The sequence below is a fragment of the Trachurus japonicus genome, chromosome 3 (genome assembly GCF_045865225.1).
Source record: "Trachurus japonicus isolate A0001 chromosome 3, Traja_1.0".
NCBI classification, from domain to species: domain Eukaryota; kingdom Metazoa; phylum Chordata; class Actinopteri; order Carangiformes; family Carangidae; genus Trachurus; species Trachurus japonicus.
Window position 1 is genome coordinate 20,536,949 of NC_140909.1, and position 23,456 is coordinate 20,560,404.

At 43.4% G+C, this 23,456-nt stretch overlaps 1 protein-coding gene across 3 annotated transcripts in view; it reads right to left on the minus strand.

Moving 5' to 3' along the window:
* Window positions 1-5,935: 5,935 nt before the first annotated feature.
* Window positions 5,936-23,456, minus strand: part of nkd1 (NKD inhibitor of WNT signaling pathway 1) — a 29,818-nt gene continuing 12,297 nt past the window's right edge. For 2 of the 3 annotated variants that reach the window (XM_085765990.1, XM_085765972.1), the window contains 7 exons: window positions 15,862-15,919; window positions 11,620-11,723; window positions 11,385-11,480; window positions 9,269-9,416; window positions 8,315-8,396; window positions 7,772-7,899; window positions 5,936-7,216 (listed from right to left, as the gene is read on the minus strand). In XM_085765990.1, the coding sequence (XP_085622116.1) occupies window positions 6,684-7,216; window positions 7,772-7,899; window positions 8,315-8,396; window positions 9,269-9,416; window positions 11,385-11,480; window positions 11,620-11,723; window positions 15,862-15,919 (1,149 nt within the window). In that variant the 3' untranslated portion in view covers window positions 5,936-6,683. The remainder of the gene's footprint in view (window positions 7,217-7,771; window positions 7,900-8,314; window positions 8,397-9,268; window positions 9,417-11,384; window positions 11,481-11,619; window positions 11,724-15,861; window positions 15,920-23,456) is intronic. The other variant, XM_085765982.1, reaches the window with a different exon arrangement.

Here is a 23,456-nt window from a genome sequence, read left to right on the forward strand (position 1 = left end):
CCCTTCGGCTATACGGCATCTGAGACTTGCAATGAAGATGCAAAGAAAGTTTTTCAGCTCTTTTATCATCAGTATTATTATTATTGGGGATTGAGTGCACAATCTGCATTTCACGCAACAACAAAACAACGTGTCACAAGTTCACCATGAATAAAGTCGGAGTCTTGTGATTCAGAAAGAAAACGTGTAAGAAATGACAGCCATGATTCATATCATAGTTTAGAGTTTAAGATTTATTTCACTCAGCTTAACAGCTTCAGCCTACATGGGGTCAGGACCATGGCTCGAACACATGTTTTCATTTTGCTGTAGTACTCAGCTCTCATGGCTTTCATTAGTTATGGCAAATATAGCAAAGCAGTTTTATACAGAGCAAGTATGGAATCTATTCGATTTGCCAAGTGCTTATGAAACAGTACTATTTCGTTTTGTACTGAGTGATGCTCAGTTGTGCAGCCTTTAAATCACGTCAAATGTTTTTTCTATCTCTGCCTAGGGATGCAACACTAACAAAAACTTTTGCAATAACCCTGAAGGAGAGAAAACCAACGTGTGGGCATATTTTCCCTGTAAATAGCACCGTTCTGCAGAAGCCGCCTAGTTGATCACCACAGGTCATTTCTTCTTAATTTTGTATGCCCCTAATGATAAACCCCAGACCAGGACTTTACTTGCTTTTATCTCTTTGAAATTGAAAAATCACCACAATAAAAACAGGAAGTGATTTTGAAAGTGAGTCTACTCGGAGAACTCTTCTAATAAATAATACTTCAAAGTGCTTTGCATTTTTGGCTGTACACGTCTTTAAACAAATAACCAATTGATTAAGAAAAGAAAGTCCAATATCAGTTACAATTAGGTGTACAGTAGTTAGTAATGATACCCCCATATTGGCCAATAGTGATCAGCCAATAATTACTGTGTCGGCCAAAACAGAGAGTCAGATAATGATTTTTATTTTTATTTTTTGCAGATTACTAGGGCCAATTACTGTATAGTTCGTTCCTAATTTGATTTGAAACAATAATAAATGTTGATTTTTGAACAGTCATAACCGTTCTTGTTTTTGTTGTGATTACAGATAGTTGGTTATATTATTTTGTTAAGTCAGATGCAGAACTATAATGTTAAATTATCTTTACTCACTATTCCTAACCTAAGGTGTGTATATAAACTGTTAAAAATGTTATTGTTAATAGGTGGAAAAAACAGTTATCGTGCATATTTGGTCTTTCCCTTTAACCTTTTAGAAGTGTAAATATGATGTGATTATAATTGTAACCACTTACTTCACACCACTCGTATAGATGACTTTTAATAGCTGGGATGTGTAAAGCAGTGGTAATAATAACCTCGTAAGCTGTGTCAGGGTAGAAATCATTTGTAAATATGATACAAGTTCTGCAGGGTTACACAGCCTCACATTACACAAATAGACATGTTCGTGAGAGGGAGGCGTATCACATTGCCAAGAGGTGGACTCTCTGCGGTTGCCCCAACCAGAGATAAGCCGCTAAGCTGCAGATGAAAGTGTGTGTGCATGTAGCGAGCGTGGCATGGTGAGCAGCTGTGGTCAGCCAGATTTGGGAGCCCTCTGTGACACCACAGTTAAGATACCGCAGAGAGGAGCTTTACTTCACTACAAATACACACACGCACAAACACACACACGCTCTCTCTCTCTCACACACACACGTATTTCACCCTGCCCCTCACATCAGCTCATCTCACTTCTTGGAAATTACAGATAACGTATTTAAAAGGAAGAGATGTGCCACAGAAGATGACAAAATGCTTAAGAAACCTAATCATCATTGGAGAGAAATTCTTTTGAATGACAAAAAGAGGATTTGGTCTGGTTTTCTGAGAGTATAGCCGGGCAACAGTAAAGATGTTGACCTACATAGTGCAGGCCCTCACTCACTCAGATCAAGTGCTTTTTTTTTTTTTGTTTCAATCCCATATGGGCACAAGTGACACAGTTGCACAGTTGCCCTGAGCTCGGCTTTAGGGTCTTTCTCTGTGGAGTGTCTGTCTGTATTGATTCATTAGCCTTGTGAAAGACTTGTGACCTGTCCAGCCACCCTCATCAGCACATGGCATGGATGGATGGATAAATAGACGGATAGATGTATGGGAAAATATTATATTGTATTATGGCAATAATACAATATGGCAGTAAGTCTGCTAAAGAAAAATGTCTGTATTTTTGTTTTCTTGCTGGGAGTTAGTAAAAAGATTAATAACACTCTCATGTTTGTATGGTAAATATGAGGCTCCCAAAGCAGCTGGCTAACTTAGCTTAGCATAAAGACATGAAATAAGGGCTTCATTAAATATTCCGCCTACCAGCAAGCACCTCTAAAGCTCACTCATTAATATGCTCTATCTGGTTCTCACTCAGCAAGAGAGCGAATATATTTATTCATCAAAATGAAAGACCTACATGTCTGTACAGTAGATAGTATTTTTGTTTTTTGAATCCAGTGTAGTACAGCTGTTATGTTTTAGCATACATAATTGGCATACTAGTATCGTTAACTGGCATAGAAGAAATACGGTCTTGTACACGCACATGCACCATGTGAATCTGAGTGAAATAAAATGACTCCAGCAGTCAGTGAGTTTATAAGGAACAGGTTCATACTTTAATAAAAGGGTATTTCCCTTGGCACAGATCTGCTATCAAATAAATAAAGCAATTAATCAAATACAATCTATATAAACTAAACAAAGTCATGAAAAACATTAGGAGTGGGGAAAGGGAACAAACAGCTAGCGCTAAACAACTTTCTTTTACAACAAATACCAAGTGAAAGTGTGTCTGTGTGTGTGAAAAAAACAGTTCATGGTAGAAGCAGAGAATTCCTCCCTGCTAAGTCCGATAGGCCTGGCGTTAGGTATAGTAGGAGTACTAGCTGACAGTCGGCAAGAGAAATAGTTTGACAGTCGTTAATTATAAATAAGCTTTATTTTCTTTCTAAATGATGCAGGTTTAATCTTTCTGCAGTCCACTATATACATCTGATTTTTTTTTTTTTATGTTGATACATGGGTATTCGTGGAGCCATACACAGGTTACTGTATTAATATGGAGATGTGGCTATGCACATCCTACACAACAGGACAAAATATGGTGGATCCAACGTGGTTTGTATGACCTGATTTGACAGTTTTTTTTGTTGTTGTTGTCGTTTTATTTTGTCCCAAACAGATGCATTCATAGTTTAAAATATTAAGAGTTACACCCACTCTCACATAATAATCTGGCAGGCAGAATAATACAAACAAATTCTTGTGGATTTAGAGGTGTAGCTGACGACTTGGCTGCTGATAAAACGGCAAAAACACCTGCACATGATCCGTTGTTTTTCCTCTCCAAATATAGATATGTTGCCACGTTATGACAAAAGACAGAAAAAGGATTGTGACAGCAGTAAGGTTACAGAATTAGGTTTTGGCAAGACATGCTTTTGTAAAAGAAGAAATCTGTGTAATAAGATGGAAAAATGACTGCTTTCCCAACCCTTAACAAATGCTGCTGAGGTACCCTTGAGCAGGGGAAAACATCCATAGTTGCTCCAGTGACTCTGCCTCATGGTCGAAGGTGTTAGAGTACATTTGTAGTGTGAAGTTTCTAGTGTAACATTCTATGAATGTGAAGCAGGGGATTAACAAAGAGAGGTAATGTGTCTTCAGTAAAACTCTCTCTGGGTAAAAGAAGTTTAAAAATCACAACCTGGCTGTGGCTCGATCTGACCAAGCTTTTCACCCAAATTCCTTCAGAAGCCCTCACTCACCGTGTCGAATCAGACCACCCTGCTGGACGAGCAAGTCGCCTGCTTGCTGTCCGTTCACACAACAAGACAACCCGTTTCCGCACAGCTTATATTTAGAGTTATACACTGGTATCAACACTGATTTTGGCTGAGGGGCAAGAATTGACAAGGGAGTTACAGTGTTACAAGGGAAGGGATCTTGTTGTCAAAGAAAAGCAGTGTGAGGTGAGGAAGCTGAGGTATGGAGCGCAGCTGTGATCCCCCCCGGGGGAATGACGCCGTTTTCACCACCGGGTCCCATGAGATGACCCGTCTGCCTGGTGCCTCTTGCTAAAGGACAGCCTGCAGCTGTGAGAGGACATCGCAGGGCTGGCATACACTACATTCTTGCTCATCACAAAAACACAAAATGCTTATGACAGAGTACCGTGGTTAAACACAGGGGGACGGTCTCTGCGCGAAGCCTGCTGATCGTAACGGGCTCTGGTTCATTCATATCACCTCCTCTCAGTATGAGACTACCCTAGGCCTAGAGCAAGGCAGTTAAACTCTCATTGCTCTTAAGGTCAGAAGACCGGCTCCTCTAAAAATGAAACAGGAACATGCTGCAAAAGATCTCATGTGCTAACCAAGAATATCGGCAGGAAAACTGTGAATAATCCTAGAGAACATGCAGCTCTAACTTCACTGGCACTGTTGGACCAGATGTGGCACGGGTACGAGATACATTTTTTGCGTGTCCCAGTAACATCTGCGTGTTTATTGCAGAGCCCTTACAGCATCACACGACAGGATGAGCAGACGCTCCCTGGTCCTAGCAGGCGAGCAGCAGTGGTACATTACGGGTCCTGTGGAGCCCGCGGGCCAGGGCCCAGTGTTAACCAGCACCGGAGGAACGAGACAGCTGAAAGAGCCCTCGCCCCGCCGCACCACAAAGAGAAACCTGCTGACAGCAGGGGGACCAGGAAGATGCCATGGAAACAGAGGGAGCAGCCGCGTGACCCTGGGCCGGGAGGGGCCTGGACAACAGAGCGGCTGGGGGAAAAGTGCTGGCTCCAGAGTAAGAAAAGAAAACCACAGAGCATGACAACTCCTAGGTGTGAATATACATGACTGCTTGGCTCTGAAGCAGGCCAATGGTAAAAAAAAAGCATGCTCAGCGAAACATTTCCCTACAATAATGATAAAATAAAGGTCAAACTTCACACTGATAAATGAAGACACCAACCTCTAACTTGCTGGATGGAACAAGGTTTCAATGTATGCAAAATATGCTACAAAGCCAGAGGCAGAACTAATGTAATCTACCCCTCTGATGTCACAGATCACGCCATGTCTCCTTTCGTTTTTAAGTTAATCATGGGACTGAGGACATGTGAGTCAGCTGCTGACATCTTGAATGATGAAAGGAGAGACCTTTTGGTACAAACACCAGTAGGAGCCGGGAACTTAACAGAAGCTTTCTAGCATATGTTTTTTACAGGGGAAATGTAAACTCAAGTCGATAGTTCAACCTCATCTTTATGCAGAACCTCGATATTAACAGTCAACATGAATACCTTGGGCATTAAATTACAGCTAAGCTCACACTTCTAAAGTCGAGTAACATACTTTGATATGTAATCAAAGGTACGGTTGCATCATTGTGTTTCACCCAATAAAAACACTATTGAACTTAGCAGCAATGTTGAGAGTTGGGATCTTATGCATTCAGCAGTAATTAGTGGGTCACGGTTCGGTTACCTAGCTCCTCACACGGTGAGAGAGTTGAATCAGAGAGAGAAAATAAAGGAGTGTGTGAGACTGAGTGAGTAATATGGTTGTACATATTCTAGTGAAAATGGGGCTCCAAGTGGTTTTATAAAATGCAGCTGTGTAGGAAAACAAACATAAAAGCTTCAGATAGTGAATACAAAGATATCACATTATCAATAAAGCTTATAAAATTGATAACAATATATACCTTATGTACAGTCAAGGTTAGTTAATAAAATGAGCTTTTCAACACTTCAGTACTGCAGATTGTGACATGATTTCTCTTCTTTCAAAAAAAAAAAGTAAGTAATTTGAAAATAACTTCTGAATGCTTATTTAAAGTCACCATTACAACAACAATTAGGATAAAATTAGAGGTAGCAGCGGATTTGGGATCTCAGTTCTTTTTCTTTTTCTTTTTTTTTAAACTTTTCCTTCCCATTAAACTTGCTTACGGGGTATTGCGTGCTTTGATCAGAATCTTCATTTTCATCTTCAAAAACCTGCCTGACAGCCAGCTTTAAATACTCACGCACCCATGAGCGCACTTCAAGTGGTTTTCAACAGACACCAGTGTCGTGACACTCACACACATACACACACACACAAACACTCCTGCTACACTCACACACTCACACAATGTTTCACACAAACACACACACACACACACACACTATGCCCTGCTCTCCTATCATCTATATTCCTTCATATAATTTCCTCTGTACACCACAGTCAGTCTTTCTTCCTCTCATCCCTCCTGTTCCTTAAAAACCTTTTGGCTTAGTGGTTTGGAAGGGTCGTGGTGCTGGTTTGGAGCCAGAGAGTTCATCAGGTAGTGGGACACAAAGAGAGGGGGAGAGGAGCTGTCCCTCCATCCCTACATCCCTCCTCTCAGGCCCCAGCTGTGATCCTCAGTCCTGCTGCATACCCAAGTCTGACCAAGCTGTTTATAACACTGGTTAAGAAACATCTCAGCACTGGACCACACTTCCCATGATCCTCCTCTCCTCCCCCCTGTGTCCTGTGTCCACTACAAAGTCGCTGGAGGGCTAAGTGCACAGTGTCTGAGGAGGAGGGCGACTGCAGACGGTGCCTGCAGGCCTGGTTGGGTTTTGTGGGGCTGCATGAGTGCCGAGCTGGGTGGAAAATTCAGGACTGATAAAAGTGGTGGTAGTGGTGATGATGTTCATGGTGGTGGTGATGCTCGTGCCGCTGCACCACTTGCGCCAGCCCCCCCTCATAAAGCAGCACGCTGGGCAGGTCCCTCACCTGCTCTTTCTCCACCACTGGTCCTGAGGCTGCCAGAGGGCCTAAGGCGCGGTAGCCCTGGCTCTCCTTGGACCGCTGCTTGTGTTTGCGGTAGGGGGCTGAGGACTGATGAGGCGGGGTCTGGCTGGGTAGCGCCGGGGGAGGAGGCGCGCCTCGGCTCCTCATCACTCTGCCGCTGATCTGCGCAGGAGGTGTGCGGCTGTGGGTCTTGGGAGAACGGATGGCGTGTTTCCCTGAGTCTTGGCCTCGCGGCCGGGGAGGATGGAGGCTGTCGCCGGCCACGGCGTCCACAACGGTTTGCAGGCGGCGGTGGTGGGAATGGGAGTGGCCATTCTCCGGTTCGTGGGAGCGAGAGCGAGTCTGGTTGGTCGAGCGGGTCTGAGGCTCTGCCTTCGTCGCCTCTACGACGGGAGCTGTGAGACAAGACAGGTGCTTAGTTTAACCGAGAGAGCAGTATCGATGACAGACGTCAAGGTTGCAGAGAAATAATTCAGTCACAGGAGCCGTTCTTTGAAAATGACTGTGCCAGCAGCTTGCTAATCAAGATCCACTAAGAAGCTCCATGATAAGATTCTGGCAGCTTCACTTCAGGTGCAGCCTTCATGAGGATAAGGCTGACACACTGTGACAAACAGCAGATCTCTGTTCGCACTTTCATAACAGAACCAGCATTAAAATAATCACATGTCATCACTGACCATCAGATCAAGGCTGCTGCTCATTAGACCTAATACTTCACTTCACAACAGCCTGTTGATGGGCTCTAGCCTTGAACACTTGATGTATTGTGCTTGTCTGAGCCCAGATGTTTGTACTGGCGAGCAGCTCAGTGGGCTGGTAGTTCCACCTAATGGCTCCAAGCAGGTGCCGCAATAATGAGGGCCCCTGGATGCAGCTTCAAAGGGCCCACGGTCTGTGTTTCTACCCTCCCCTCTCCCCCTCTTTACCCCTGGCCCCAGTCCACTCACCGGCTCCGAAGCGGGATGTGTAGTTTTCGATGCCTGCCAGGTCCAAGTAGTGGTTCCTGCGTTCCAGGTTCTCATCCACACAGTGGCGCTGGCAGCCCGGCTGGGTGTGGTGGTCACTGTGGTGGCGCCTGTGGACACAAGCGGCACCTCTCATTAGGTAGCAGTTTGGGTCAGTGAGGTTCAGTATGGTAGTGTTTGGAGAAAGTAAAACAAGTGCTCCTTATGATCAGGCAGCAGCAGGGTAATTGTTAGAGAAGTGAGATTGTGACTGGAAAATTTAAACTTCAGCTGGAAGTATCTGGACTCCTCACTGTTACCGCCTTTGTAGTTCAGTGGAGGTAAATTTGGGCAAAACTAATTAAAGAGTAGATGACTATTGCAGATCCCAAGTGTGTGAACATCCTTTGCCCCTTACTAGTTTTTATGAGAAAAAAAACAACAACAACAAAAAACGATGATGATAATAAACTTCATCTTCTTCTTCTTCTTGTATACACCACAAGCTTAAATAATAGGGACTGTGTTCAGAGGAGGTGGGTTTACCTTAGGAGTGCTCGAGTCTTCTTGTCTGCACTCTTGGGGTCTTCTGTACACTTGTCATTTTTCTCTCTGGGGTGGGACAAGTCTGTGTATGTGTGAAAGACAGGAGGCTATTATCAAAGAGAGCTATACAGAGCAGCCACACACGCACACATACATACATACACACAGACACACAGACACACACACACGACAATAGTCACACAAGCCTCAGAAGAAAGCAACCTTTGTTTTGGGGTTTTACTTTGAAGATCTATAGAAAAGGAAAAACAACAATGCTTCATTTATTCTATTTTCAACTCTCAGCCTCTTATAAGGCGTGAAATGAAATAAAAAAAAACTTGCAGACTTCAGAAATAGTTTATTAAGGCTGCGAGATCTGATGCAGTTTGAAATTAGCATGAAGGCAAGCGGCGATATTTTCAAAGCTTGCTCTGTTTGAATCTCTTGATGGATATTTATAGTCGAAACAATAGGACGCAAACACACAGGAATATATACTTTTTGAGATATTTTTCCCTGACTACTTGTTTACCAAGTCATCAGTAAGAAAAGTTAAGTTGAACGTAGCTATATTTTCCCGGCAGCTCTGAGAAGGGTGGGGGGGAGGAGGGGGAAAAAAGGGAACTTTGGAGAAAAGAAAAATGGCTGTGGTTATCAAAAGGACTCGGCACATCTCTTAAGGTTTCTTTCAGAGTATTTGAAGGCGCTGAGGGAGGGGGCCTTCTCTTGGCTCTGTCACTCCCCCCATCATTAAAAATGAACCCCATTGAGTGGGAGAGATGGAGCGACTGTGAGACTGCAAGGAACAAAGCTCTGACAGGCCTGAAGCAGCCGCCTTTCTGCGTGACAACAAACACATCTCTGGCTGAGCTGACAGCAGGCAACACAAGGGAGACCCCAAAATGCCCTCTCTTCTCCTCCGCCCCCCACCCACTGTGTTAATGCGAGATTTACCTGCCGCACCCTGCGTGCAACTCCTCCAACGCTGGCTGGAATCGGGCGCCACTGAGAGCTTGACCCGCAACGTCTTGCTGCTGCTGGGAGAGTGGTTGACGGAGGCGTCCACGACCTCATAGATGGTGTGGAGAAGGCTGGTGATATCCTGTGGGAGAGAGTTTTTGGGAATGTATTTGATCTGGGCTTTTTGATATGCTGCTTCCATTTACCACTTGATCATGACGTACAACAAAGATGGTGTGTGGATTCTTGGTAGCTAACAATGGTGCAGAGACAGAAACAGGATTTCAGCGCACCTATTTTACAGAAGGCATCAAGAACAAAGGCGCATGCTGTAGGAGACTATTCTTATTACTTTGCTGTGTGAGTTCAGTATTCTTTAGCTTTGTGAATGTATCATAAACTTCATGCTAGCTAGGAATTTAAAGAAGTGACTCAGACAACAGCGAACAGAGAGACACACTGATGTCAGTTGTTTTAGTTCAGCTTTTCAAGTGAAGCGATCAGACAGCGTGTAAAGACAAGTTATAAATTCATGAAAAGAAAGACGTCTCTGCGGTAGCAGGGGAGGCTGACTGAGATGTCAGACCCGATATCAGTCATGTTACAGCTGCGTGAGCTCTAGACTTTTTCTGTTTAATTCCTCAATGTCTCTTAAATGACTGAGATCACCTCAGCATATGCAGAAACGTGTGGGTTTTTTTGTTCATATAAATTCAAATGCGAAGATTCAAATTCAAGGCCCCTTTGTCCACACATGAAGCACACAGGAGCGTGAAAACAGATATTTTCACGTGACTACGGGTTATTACATTGCTCTGCCTGAGGCCAAGGAAAAGGAGGATTCACAGATAAATTAAAAGAGTTATAGGAATGAAAAGGAAAAAAATAAAGCAATTACCCATATCAATACTTTTGAATTAAAAGTGGTACCATGTTTTCTTCAGGAAACGGTAGCTGACCATATTTAGACTGCTTAATTAGCACATAAAATAATGCTCTCTTGTCTCTTGTGGCTGTTTATATTATTTATAAATTCAGTACTGACGAGTGTTTTGTGCACCATTCTGAGCTAATGACTCCCTCACGGATGTTAGTAACTGTGTTGGATATCTTCATAGTAAACCCAGTTCTAATTGTCCATAAAAATTTTACCTGGTACGGACGTGAAGGGAATCAACTCTTACAGCATCAAAAAATCTTATCACTGTTCTATTTTGCGCAACTTCACCACAAGAGAGTATTTGATGAAGCCTCTGAGAATGAAGCCACACAAAGGCTTCACTAGTGTGATTCACTCACTATACCACTCTGGCTCACAAAAACAGGACTATTATGAATTCTTCAGGGACGGACTCCAAACATTGGTCTCAGACATAGATGAACTGTAATAAAAAATAAAAAAAAGAAATAAAATAAAATCTTTTTTTGTTTCCTTCTCTTTTTATTTGTGTGAAGAGGTATAAAAAAAGAGAGTAAGAGAAGAAAGCTCCTCTTTCCTCCTCCAAGCCGCCGCCTGTCGTCTCATGAGCCGTGGAGCCACAGGCAATGCCAAAAAAACTGCACAGCCAACCACACAGAGGACAGCTCCAGTCTCGCTTGCGCTGTTTCAAGTTGTTCTCAAAAAAACACGGGCCTTTCTGGATGTTCTCTCAGATCTGTACCAGGCAGACGCAAGCCACAAGGTACCTCGAAGGAGTGGGAATACACAAACTGTGCTGGATTCGGTTCTTAGTGAGATTGGGTTAGAGGCTTACGTATCACTTCTATCCTTACTTTGTTCTGGGTGTGGTAAGGCCAGAAAAAGTTAATTCATTTCCAGGCAACGATGAGATTTTGTATAAGAAAGCTGCTGATCACTATTTTTTTGTAGCATGAACGGCAAAAGTGTTTCTTGTCTCATTTATGTTTATGCAAAGTACACATAAATGAAAAAAATGCAAACTATGTATGCATAATATGAAAAAGGCTGAATTACTTACTTAACAGTGAAGGCTACTGTGTGGTGCTGGCAAAAAATGTTTTGTTTTCTTTGTATTCATTCACCTGTTTGTTCATTCATTCATTTATTCAGAGTGAACCTTCGAAGCAGATGGTTGTTACTGGTTATTACCTCTCTGGTTACTTTGCCATTGTTGTCGAAGTCATAGAGGGTGAAGGTCCACTCCTGCCTGTTGTCCTCCTCCACAGACACAGCACACTCCAACTCCTGAAACAGCACAGCGTTGGGACCATCAGCATCATCCAGCGTGCATGTGAGTGTGTATTTGTGTGTCTGTCCTCCTGCCATTGCCCTAGTTTCATCCAGAGGGGAGGTAATAAACGTCCTGTTCAGTGTTGACACTCACTTCAAACTGGAGCTGTTTCTGTGGCCCTGCGGGAGATTGGCTGTCCCTCTCCTGCATCTTCTCCTCCACACAGCAGCTGTCTGTCTTCTCTGGGGGTAAAGCCACTGCAGCGACACACACACAGAGACACACAGACACACAAAGATAAAAGAGGGAGCCTCAGGATGGAAACGCTGAGCGCAGTCATAACCTGAGGATATGCCGTTGCCTTCAAGTGTTCCTTGTAAGCTGCTACTTCCGAGCTTGGCAGTCGCAATTAAGTTGTGTGGTAAATTCAAGTGCTCCTGGTTTGAAACAAATCTACACAGTCAAACTCCTAACTCTTTTTGTCTCATTTAAATTATATTATTATATCAATTGTAAACATGTGGTAATAGTATATTATATCTGTAGTACAGGTATTCTGGGTGACTTCATAATTTCGTTCAATTGCACTTGAAGAATATAGTATTTCCTTTAATTTTTTCCCCCGATTATAACCCATCTAAAACATGTACACAATGACAAGCAACCCAGGCAAACTGATCCAGGAAAATGTGGGAAAATCCAAAAATATTATGAATTTTTTCAACAAAGACATATTAAGTTGCTTTTACCAGTACCAAAATTACACTCCTGGTGCCAGGTTTGAGAAATGGTACCCTAATTGAGTTCTATGTCAAATAACAAGGTTATTACTGCATCATACATCAAAAGATCAAGACTGAGAGCCTTGACAGGGGTCCAAAATATGTCAATCCAGTACAAAGACTGGAACTATGGGCCGAGCTGGCAGGCAGAGCCGATTTCTCCAGTGGCAAAAGCTTCTCCATCAGCCGCACATAAAGTAATAGTTTTTAAACTCTTACTAATCATATATACATATCCAGTGGGTTCACACTGAGAGGGGATGTCAAACATGAAACTGAATGGTGTAACATGCCTAAAACATGACAGAGTATTAAGTGGCTTTCGATTATAAATGGTGGAACTAAAACAGCATCTGAACATCAAAGGCCTATAGGACGCCCCTGAGTCCCCTGCTCGGTGCAACAGAGCTCATCATTTTATGGAGCGACATTCATTACATTACCATCCAGACAGGGGAACAGGGAGATGAGTCCAGGGGGAGCATTTATCTGTCATATACCTTTTACTAGTGAAACTGACAGCAAGACCAACTTGTGTAGAGCCAGACAACATTTCCAATACCTAATACACTTTATGTCACAGGCATTCCCAGACCACAACCCTGTTTAGTTATGAATGAGTGGGCACAAGTTACTCTTTAAAGTGAGACTCCATTTGGGCATATTAGATCTTAAAATCTTAGTTAAATCTTAATTAAGACTTTTGTGTAGTGTTTACTGATTAAAAACATTATAACTGTGTTAAGACATAATGTTAATGTCCGAGGTCACAGTTAATGGTAATGGTATTTTTGGACTGCATGGTATGGAAAGGAAAGGTGGTCCATGCTGGTGGACAGAAATAACACGACTGTCATTGTGTGGTTGGATGTTTTAGTTTCAGGGTTGGATGTTAGCCCAGATCTAATGCTACCGGATATCCTTCCTTGCTTTGAAATCCAACATTTATTTGACACACGAGACCGCAGATACACGCAATGTGTAACTGAGACCTGAAAGGTGTTCGTGTCTGCCCTTTGGCGTGCCTCTATGAGTTATGGTTACCCAGGCGCATCCTCGCTTCATCTTCATAGATGTTTCCGTGTAGCTGCTTACAGCTTTTACCCAGCCCACAGCCTCTGTATGTTTCACCTCTGGTCATTTGCTATGCTGTATGTAAGCACCAGACCTCCTCTTCCCCGCATCCAATCACAGACCTGTCGTCTGTGAACACACCCATAAACCCACCCCTCTCCACCCTCCGCAGCTCCTCTCTCCTCCCACCACACTTTGAAGTTCCATTCTCAAACCTTTTGGAAGAGGATCAGAAAGGCTGTAAAACAGAATCACTAATTAATTAAGCCAAGTCAAATCTGAAACACTGTTTGTTTGCTCGCCAACAGAGCAGACACAACAGCCCAATTTCTTTCCTCCTGATCCAAAGCAGATCAAAGCAGACCTGTCTCATCCCTGGGTAGGGGAAAATGCCAGAAATGAAAGGCATCATCCCAGGGAGCTTTCACCAACTTTTTGGAGAGGAGCAGCATTTGGGGTCCCGCTGTTTGATCATCTGAGGTGCTCAAAGGGAACATTGTGTGCAGGGGCAAATCTGTTCCGTAGCAAGCTCAATATGGTGGCGAGATGCTTATCTCGGAGCTAATGAAATGCCGGGAGGAGTAACAGTAATCTGCTATCACCCTCCCTCCCCCAAGACCCCCTTCCCTCCACCACCACCACCAGAGACATAAGCCAGCTCTTTATGAGAGAAGCTGCCGCCAGGGGATTGGCTGCACATCAGATCTGCGGGGCAAGACGAGGGCAGCCGAGGTTGGCACCCTCCATGCCAAGCCTGCTCCAGCAGCCCCTGCTACACACACACACACACACACACACACGTGCAAGCATACACTTGGACACACACACAAACACAAGTTCTAGCAGGTTGGGAAAGCTGCCACATACAGTGAGCAATCACACCCAGCTTAGCAAGTCGACTGTGTTACATGTAACTGAGCCACACACACCCCACCCCTCCCCCTCGGCTCAATGATTGGTACCATGTTGATTTTGGGATGGGCATGATGAGATAGCCTTTGTGGTGAAAGTAGCATTTTCCTTCTTCTGAATTCACCTCTGTACAACTCTTCCACTCATGAACAGGACATGTCATACTCCCACGCTCTCATTTAGCCACATGAGCAGGTATATTATAAAAGGATACAGAGGTTCATCAAAAGCCCATCTAGGCTGTTCTTCTTGCATGTGTGCAGTACCAGTGTGAAGTATCCGCAAGACACTTTCATCACTGAGCCCTTCTTTGCACTGTTGCAATGTTTGCCAGCAAGTTCCCCAAGAACCTAAATGAATCCCCAGAAAACTTTCTTTGTGCTTCTTTAAACCCAGAGGAAAGAAGGCTTTCATGTACGTTTGTTGTCCTATCATGTCTGTTATAACTGTTTTCCCTCTCATTCCTCTTTACTCCACTTTAGTAGATCTATACACAGTCTAATCTAATCACTGCACTTAATGCAAGTGTTGTCAGAAATCCTCCACAGCTGTCTTTATTTGCATTATGCAAGAGGAGGAACAAATGTCCAAATGTTTTTGACTAGCTATTCCAAACTACAATTAAGATTTTTAGATACTAGCATTTGTTTTTATCAGCTGCAAATAAAATATCTGACAATTTCTCAGGCAGGCAAAATAATTTGGTTATATCCATCTCTGGCTGATAAAGTCAGTTTCAAATCTGACACTTGAAAAAGGTCTGCTGGTAAGAAGCAGAAACCTGTTGATTACCTCAGCTCCCCTCAGCTAGCAGGGCTGTGCCCCATTCTCCCAGACTGGGAGAATCCATCTATCTATCTATCTACCCCACAAATGCTCTGTTTATGTGACATTTCTCCACCCCCAGGCATGACGCCATGGCCACCCCTTGCTTGATGTCAGTGACTGATTTTACCAAAGTAAGTTGAACATGTGCAATCAAATAAAAATAAAAAATCTGAATAATGGAAATATTCACTCACAAACTAATCATGGAGAATGAATAGAGCTGCATCCTCTAATTTGCAACATCTGTCTTGAAGGGAGGACAAGCTTAGACCAGACTCCGGTTCAGCCCAGTGACTAAATACCGTTTCCGGCATCTTTTATCAGCTATGTTATCTCTTGTCTCTGAACTCTGTGCAGCAGAGCTGAAATAAAAGTCTGTGCCACGCTTCCAAATTCTGGGCTGGTCTCATTCACCTCTGAATTTCAGCCTGCACCTCACGTCCAATCCTGTCTTTAAATGGGAGGGAGAGACTTTCGCCTCCCGGAGCTCTTAATCCAGGATCACATCACATCAGGGGAAAAAACATGGAGGAATGGAGGCACTTTGCAGAGCACCGCTGGGGGAAGGGTTGGATGCGGGAGACTGAGGAAGTGAAGAGGCGGGAGGGGAGGTAAAGGGGACTTCATCAGCACGTTGTTGGAGCTTAGCGAGTGGGTGTGGAGCAAAGGGGCAAAGAGGAACCACAGAAGGCAGTTGCAGACAGTAATTTTGAAAGTTTTCGCTCCAATACGAATTACACGAACAGGGATCACATGAGCTGCTGTAACCTTTGGGGATGATAAAGAGCATGGGGCCTACCTTCTAAACGGTAATGTTCATCACCAATCCCGTCAGCGCATGCTTCATCCATAGAGTCCTGGAGAGAGGAAAAACAGAGAGAACAAGACGCATATATCACCATTTCAAGTCATATAGTGGAGAAGTATAATATTTTTGTCGACATAAAACAAACATCTTTAACTGTGCAAATCCACAGCACAGCTTTCCAACACTGAGTGACATGCCTAAATCGAAATTATAGCGTTTATACATCTATATATGAACAAAGTTTGACAGCTGCGTGCTGAGCTTAAACAGCAGCGGAAAGTTTAAGAGGCTAGTAATTGCAGGACTGAAATGAACTGAGCACAAGACTGGCAGTCGGAATTGAGACTATGAAAGAAGTATCTAAATCACCGCCGCTAGCCCTGCAGGGAATTATGAGAAAGATGGCTGGTACTGTAGTAGAGGCTATTTCAGTAGCAGGCTATCGTTGCAGCAATATGTTCAGAGGCTTGTTTTGCCCTGGACAGTTTTCACCCGGGTCCCCTCTCCTGGCAGCTCTAGTGCATACCACAGAGACTGGAGGGACATGTGATCCCTGAACTTCACTGTGGAAAAGTCTGGCTCAGGTATCCATGTTGCATTACACTCATCTGGCCAAAAAACCATTACTCAAGGGATGGCAAACGCATATACTGTACGAGCACACGCATTCAGTGACCCGCCCCTATTTTGAAGTTTCCCACTGCACACAAACTACTGCAAAAACTGTGCAGAACCCACAGGAAAAAAGTCATTGGAAACAGACTTATCATTATTATAGGTGTTAATAAGCCTAAATAATTAAGGAATGTGTATGAGCATGTGTGTTTGTATACACGCTTGTACTGTATGTTCACAAAGTGTGTGTGTGTGTGTGTGTGTGTGTGTGTGTGTGTGTGTGTGTGTGTGTGTGTGTGTGTGTGTGTGTGTGTGTGTGTGTGTGTGTGTGTGTGTGTGGCAAAGCTGTGACAGCGTGAGAGGGGATTTCTGTGTAATCCAGAGAGGTAGAAGGTCAGATGGTGTTATCCTACCCTCCTCAGACTAGTGCCAGCCAGACTGCAGCATTGTAGGTGGCCCCAGGAAGAGAATGGAGCAAACCACAGCGCTTTTATTGACTGGCTGGTTGTATGACTGGCTGTATGACTGATTGCCCAAAGCATGGATGAACCCATGTTTGTTGTTGGTGTGGACAGGTCAACAGAGGTTACAGCCTAGCTTTCATCAGTCCTGCGCCTGAGCTGGTCTTAATGCAGGTCTGACGCTGCTCGGCTCCAGGATGATAAAAGGGTCAGCGCGGTAGTTTCTGTGATAACTGTAGGATCACGTATGGGTTACAACACAGTGCAACTATACTGGAGCTGTGAACTATGCTTGAACTGACAACTGATGTAAACTAAAGTGTTTTACTCAAATGTTTTTGAACAAGGTCAACAATGAACTTCCTCACTTCAAAGAGCATTTGTTGACAGTTATACAGACTAGAGCCTATGTACCATATGGCTGCATCCAATTTTTTTATATCAATGATTCAGCAATAAACACAGACAATAAATCCTCAATGCATTTTCAATGGGCAATTCATTCATATTAAATAAAAGATGGCTTCTGTAGGTCTTGTGTTTGTAGGGTTTCCATGTAGTGACAAAAATACTTAATATTTACTATAAAGTAATTATGACTTGTGTCCTTCTGTCAATATACACAGTCATTTTCTCCAGCCTGTGTTTTGCCAGATGTGGAGGAGGGTTGGTTGATTTGTACTGACCCTCTCAGATAGGTCACAGTCATGCCTTTGAGCCAGGCCGCTGGGTTAGTGTAAATTAGACTGTGGTAACATTAACACTGGCCTCTGTTTCCATAATATCCCATAGAAAAATAACATCACTCCACAAAACAAATTCCTTCAATTCCTCACGCACAGCGACACTCATGCAGCCCCGCACACAAACACACACACATCTTGAAAGCATTTCAGTTTTTTGATGGATGATTCAAAATTATTTAGGGGTTGGCCAGCAACATGAGAAAAAAGGGGGAAGAGGAATGTGCTAATTGGTTGTTGTCTGTGGTGATGGATGGGAGCTGTATTATTAGTATACTGGGGTTACTCTGGGATTTGCTCTGGTCAGTGTTAAGAAAAAAAGCATCCCAAGCTTTTTCTTTTCTTTTTTTTCCAACTTTATACACACACCCTCCACATCCCATCCCATATGGATCACCTCCAGAATGTGACCTGATGACATTACCATTTTCGAGCTTAGCTCTAAAGTTTCAGGCTCTGGCAGTGATTGATCAGATCATTCTGGGCCAAAAAAATAACATGTACAGTTTCTAAAAATAAGATGTTTGCTTCTGAGTTTCCTGCTTTCCCACTAACCAATTGGTGAGGGAAACAATGAGGCAAATGTCTTGTCCGTGTCCAGAGAAGGGAGGGTGTAAAGCAACAGTTCCAGTTGCACTATTCACACTATTTGCTGCTGTAACAATATCAGGATAACACACAGCACCGGGACCAGTTTTAGATTTTCTATCTTCCTGACTTGGCTTCATCTTCTTTTGTCTGAGTCATGTTTTGATATCATTCACAAACACTACAACTGAAAAGAGATTCAATATAAGTTTTTTATTAAGGCGTCAAATACTGTAATATGAAACTGAAGGCAGCACAGGAAAGTGTTGTCAAAAAAGACTGAATTTATTTTGTACTTTTGTGCAGAACTGAATTTAACCAAATTACAATATCACATACTAACAGACATAGCAGTCTTAGTAACAGTGTGGTAAGAACATGTTAAAGCAGAAGTAAGTGATATATTTGTGTTAATATAAGTCTTAAATAGTTATATCTTCCGACAGCAATCACTTACATAGAGTGTTTGGACTGAAACACGGGTCTGTCAGTCACTCTGCTCTGCTCTGAGCCGAAGAGAAAACATTTATCGTATCCTACAGTTTTTATCCAATGAGGAGAGAGAACGGCATGCAGGGCTGTGTGTGCAGCCAAGGAACGCCGTGAATGTGGTGACGTAGCGACGAGGACTGTTATGGTGCGTTCAAGGAAACTCGTATTTTTCCGACCGTGAAGTGGTACCAGTTCGATCTGGTACGAGTTCACCGGTCGGAAGTTACGAGTGGCCGTTATAGTGACTTTCACCGGTAAAACAGGTCGGAAAAACACGAGTGGGTTGCCTGAAACGCTACAAAGTCGTAAGTTGTGACTTGAAGCTGTAATTTACGATTTCAAAAGCCTGCCTGGAACGCAGCATTAGCGAAAACGACCGGACCACTTACTTCTGCTTTAATACTGGTCTTAGACACAGAAGTCAGTCCAGTTTGTTAAACGATATTCCTTTAATCAGGGCTTGAACCCACTACTTTCAGACTGATTCAAAATGAAAGCACCTCACACTGGGTTCTGCCCCAAACTGTGATGCTGGTCATCTTACTCTAAAGTAATTTCTCAACTAAGAACCACAGATGAACTCAGCTGATGCAACATTTACAAACAGTTGGTGAATCTGACTGGTCAAGGCTGTCGATGAGAAAACTGGCTCATTAGTTTCAAACACAGGTATACATGTACAATGACCCGCTATGTACTGTATGTTGAATGGTAAAAGAGCCATCAATCTCATTCGGTCCAGCAAATGATCCAGTCATCAGCCTCTCTTGGGACCCTTACTAATTCAAGGATCAAAGGTCACTGTGGGAGATTTACTCCAATTCCAGGGGCTCAATTTCAGTGCAAATCATAAAATACGAGTGGTAAAACTCCACAGAGGAACGTGAGCATTGGCATGGGCATTATAAACTCAAAACAAAATGATTCAGAGGCACTGTTGATTACCTCTATCATACACTGACTGGCTGTCATTATTTTGACTTTCAGTTCACCTCAACAGCCATTTCAGGCCATGTCACTCTGGGGGCTGTGCCAATGGACGATGTTCTTGTTGCTTAATGATTCAGCAATCACCAATAACCTCTGCCCAAGATGATTTTTGGCTTGTCTTCCCATTATGTATTATTTGTAGTCATAAATTAACACACACACACACACACTCTCTCTCTGACATGTGGCTTGTGATTAGACAGAGCCAAGGAGACAGAAAGAACACGTCATTGAGGTCAGTCTCCTACTTCCTGCTGTTTTATATGGGTGTAAATAGAAAATAAGTTGACAATCGGATGATCAGACTTTATCCCTACAGCACCTACAGAACCACCTGACCTGCTCCTTCCCCCCATCACCCCCCTAACATGTTCCCCATTCCTTCATAAGCTCTATTATATATTCAAGGGCACAGTTCTTTGCCAAACTCTTATTTATGGAGTTTGACCCAGATCGTTTGTTTATCGGAGTTTTGTATCCTTGTCTTGACCTACACAAGGACTTTTACATTTGCTTCCCGAGTCTTGCTCTTGGATCACCAGTCTTGCTCATAGATCTCTTTTCTGAGGACTGTAACATTGCGTGTTGCAGTGTTTGAATGTGTTGCTCCTGCTTGTCTCTGTAGCCTATGAAAGGTGCAGCGAAGGTCTCACTTCCCATTCCCTGTGTCTCTGCAGGATTCGGTCAGATTCGGTAAGGGCACAAACAAGCACCTTTCAGCTGCACTTGGGACCAGCTAAAACAATTTTCCAGACATGATGTTAAATGTTCTGTGGAAACCAACGCATAAAGCATTTTGCTTTCAACAGCAGCCACATCCTTTAGAGCTTCTTCAGGGCCTTTAGGACAAGGGATTCTGTGGCCCCTGCGTGTTTTAAAGTCCTCCAGGCCCCTTAACAGAAACAGAGAGTGATTTATTACACAGACCATGGTGTGCCTGCCCTATTACAACATCCCATATACATAATTCGATGGCCTGAAGTCTTGTTTAGGTTGGCCGTTGGATTATTTGGCAATCCTCATCAATGGCACATTTTATGAATATGGATTTGGAGATGCCAAAGACAGATTAGCATACTTCAAAATGATAATATTTACTGAACTAACACTACATCAAGTAATTTCTTTAGGAACGGTGACCACTCTACACTCCTCCCTATGTTTCCCTTATTCTCCCAGTGAGCTTCTAAATCAATTACTGTTAACTTTAATAAACTCAAATTTCACATGTTTCAGTTTGAATCAGTTATGGTAGACCGAATAAAATATAAGTCAGGAATCCTGTTGATATTCATATTGTATGGCTTTACGTAGCTACAAACCTCTTTTCACCACTGAGGCTGGACCTCAATAGGATGCAGTGTAGATGTGAGAATTGTAGACTTCACATTCATGAGAAAAACCATTGCTTCTTCTAACTCCTTTCCGAATATGCATAAAGAATAATGATTATGTTTTCGTTTACTATTATTTACAAATGAACTCATGCCTTATTTTTGCTGACATGTTTGAAATGAAAAAATAAGTTATTCTGCACCCACATTCTGGGAAATTAATGAACATACCACATTGCCACATTCATCTTGGCACGTGTCAAATATGTCAGCTCTGGAAAGGTAGTTTTCCTCGCAAAATTTAACAGTTCCACCTTTTCAGCAGTTTACATTGTTGCATTTGCTTTGAAATAATGAGATTGAATTGACCCAACTGACCCCTTGGCTATTTATCATGATCAGCATGCAAAGGAATGAAAGAAACACAAAGCACTGTGCTCAACTAGTCTACCAGTATCCTACTGTATACAAGGTTAAAGATGATAAGTGTTTAAAAGGAGAAACTGTCATTGAATTACCCATAATATGAAGTGAGACAGAGCGTGTATGCTGGTAGAGAAGCAATTTGGGGGGTTAAAACAGAGAGTGGCCATTAGCATCATCCTTCCTCTGGCACTCCAGACACGGACCCACTGGACCATTTTTTTTTTCTCTAAGCCTGTCTGAAAGCAAAAGGGTACATTAAAGTTTAAGTAATGTGTACTCGTATGTGATTGTGGGAAAGTCCCACAAGGCCTCTTGGTCTCTATGCTGTCTGCCTCCACGACCCACCACACAGGCTGACAATTTATGCGGCCGACGACAGCTCCCCCTGATCGCACGCCAGGGCTCAGTTGAGGCAGGCCTCTGGAGCAATGGCAGCGCCACTGGCACTCCATCAAAACCCAGGAAAAATCTCATTAGGACTGCGGCTGGGTGCCTCCTGCTTCGTTCTGCCGGTGCAAGAAAACACCTTCAGGACTGAGACGTTCAGAGCAGTGGTGCGGACATGAAGCGGGGAGCGACACACATGAAAGGCCATTTAGCCAAGTGCAAGGCGAGACAGGAAGAGTGACAGAGACAAGGGGGAATGTGGGAATAGCAATGATGCTTCTCCAAGTACATTTCTGCTTCCCCTGGGCCTTCAAACAGAAGACAGCTGAGGTCGCTGACACTCAGATAAAAGCCACCGAGCACCGGAGAGGGTGAAATAGAGCCTTTACTGAATGTGAGAAGCGATTCTTCTCACTTGAGAAAGTGGGAAATGATTCACTTGTGTCATAGCCTTCACAGCCTTTGCATGGCCAATATCTGCACAGACAGATACAGGCAGTATGATAAAAATTCAAAGGGATAGTGCACTGCAGGCGGTCCTCGCTGTCCTTGTACCAGGTATGTTAAGATACACTGAAGTTGTCATCATGTTTTCGTACTTTGTCCCTTGAATTTACTGCGCTTGGCAAATGAAATGATTTCGACTGACCTGGAAAGCGGCCACCAACTTAAGTTTATGAATAACTAATGGCGAAAACATCTGTAGAGCATAGGTATTTTCACAAGCTCTAGTACACCCTGAGTCTCAATGTTGAAAACTGAGAAATAAAACAACAAAAAAATCGTATTAGTTTTAGAGCTGCAAATTAGCTTATAGGTGTAGTGTTACTCGCAAAAGACCTCAAGAGAGGAAATACCCCCCACCCCCTCCATCATCCCAAAGAGTAAACTGAGATACACCAGAGGCAGTTTCAAAGGACCGAACGGCACAGCTCCTGGAATCTGGAGCAGCGCCTATCCTGCAATATGTGGTGGAGCTGGTGGAGCGGACCACCAGTCATCATCAGACAGCAGTTTAAACCTGGCTCCAGTTATTTGCAGTTCTTTAACACCGGTGTGCCCCTCACCTTCTAGCAACATTATACAGCCTCATTCAAAGCACCACGTAGCAGTAAAACATGACGCCCAGAGATGGAGCCAAGATAGAGGGGTGTTGATGTGAGGTAGTGAAGCGCTGCACTGCCTCTGAGTGAAGCTTCAAAGGGGATCCGTTTTCACATATGAAATAATGATCTCAGATAATCACACAGAATAGCGAGGCTGACGCGAGACGGTCCCATTTATGGAGGAGCGGTGACGGGGCCGGTTCTCGAGACAACACCTCCGAAACTGAAAGCCACGGCAAATTAATGTCTCCGCATTTCTCTCCAGCCAAACAAGATACATCTGTTTTATTTCACAACGAGACTATCGGGCTCATCATCACATGACGCACTGAGGTAGCTTCTTGACTTTGCTCCAGCAGAGCAGATGCTTACTCGTCTAAAATGTCAGGGCTTCACAACAAAGCAAACAAATGCATAAAACTGATCTCATGAGCAGTCTGCAGT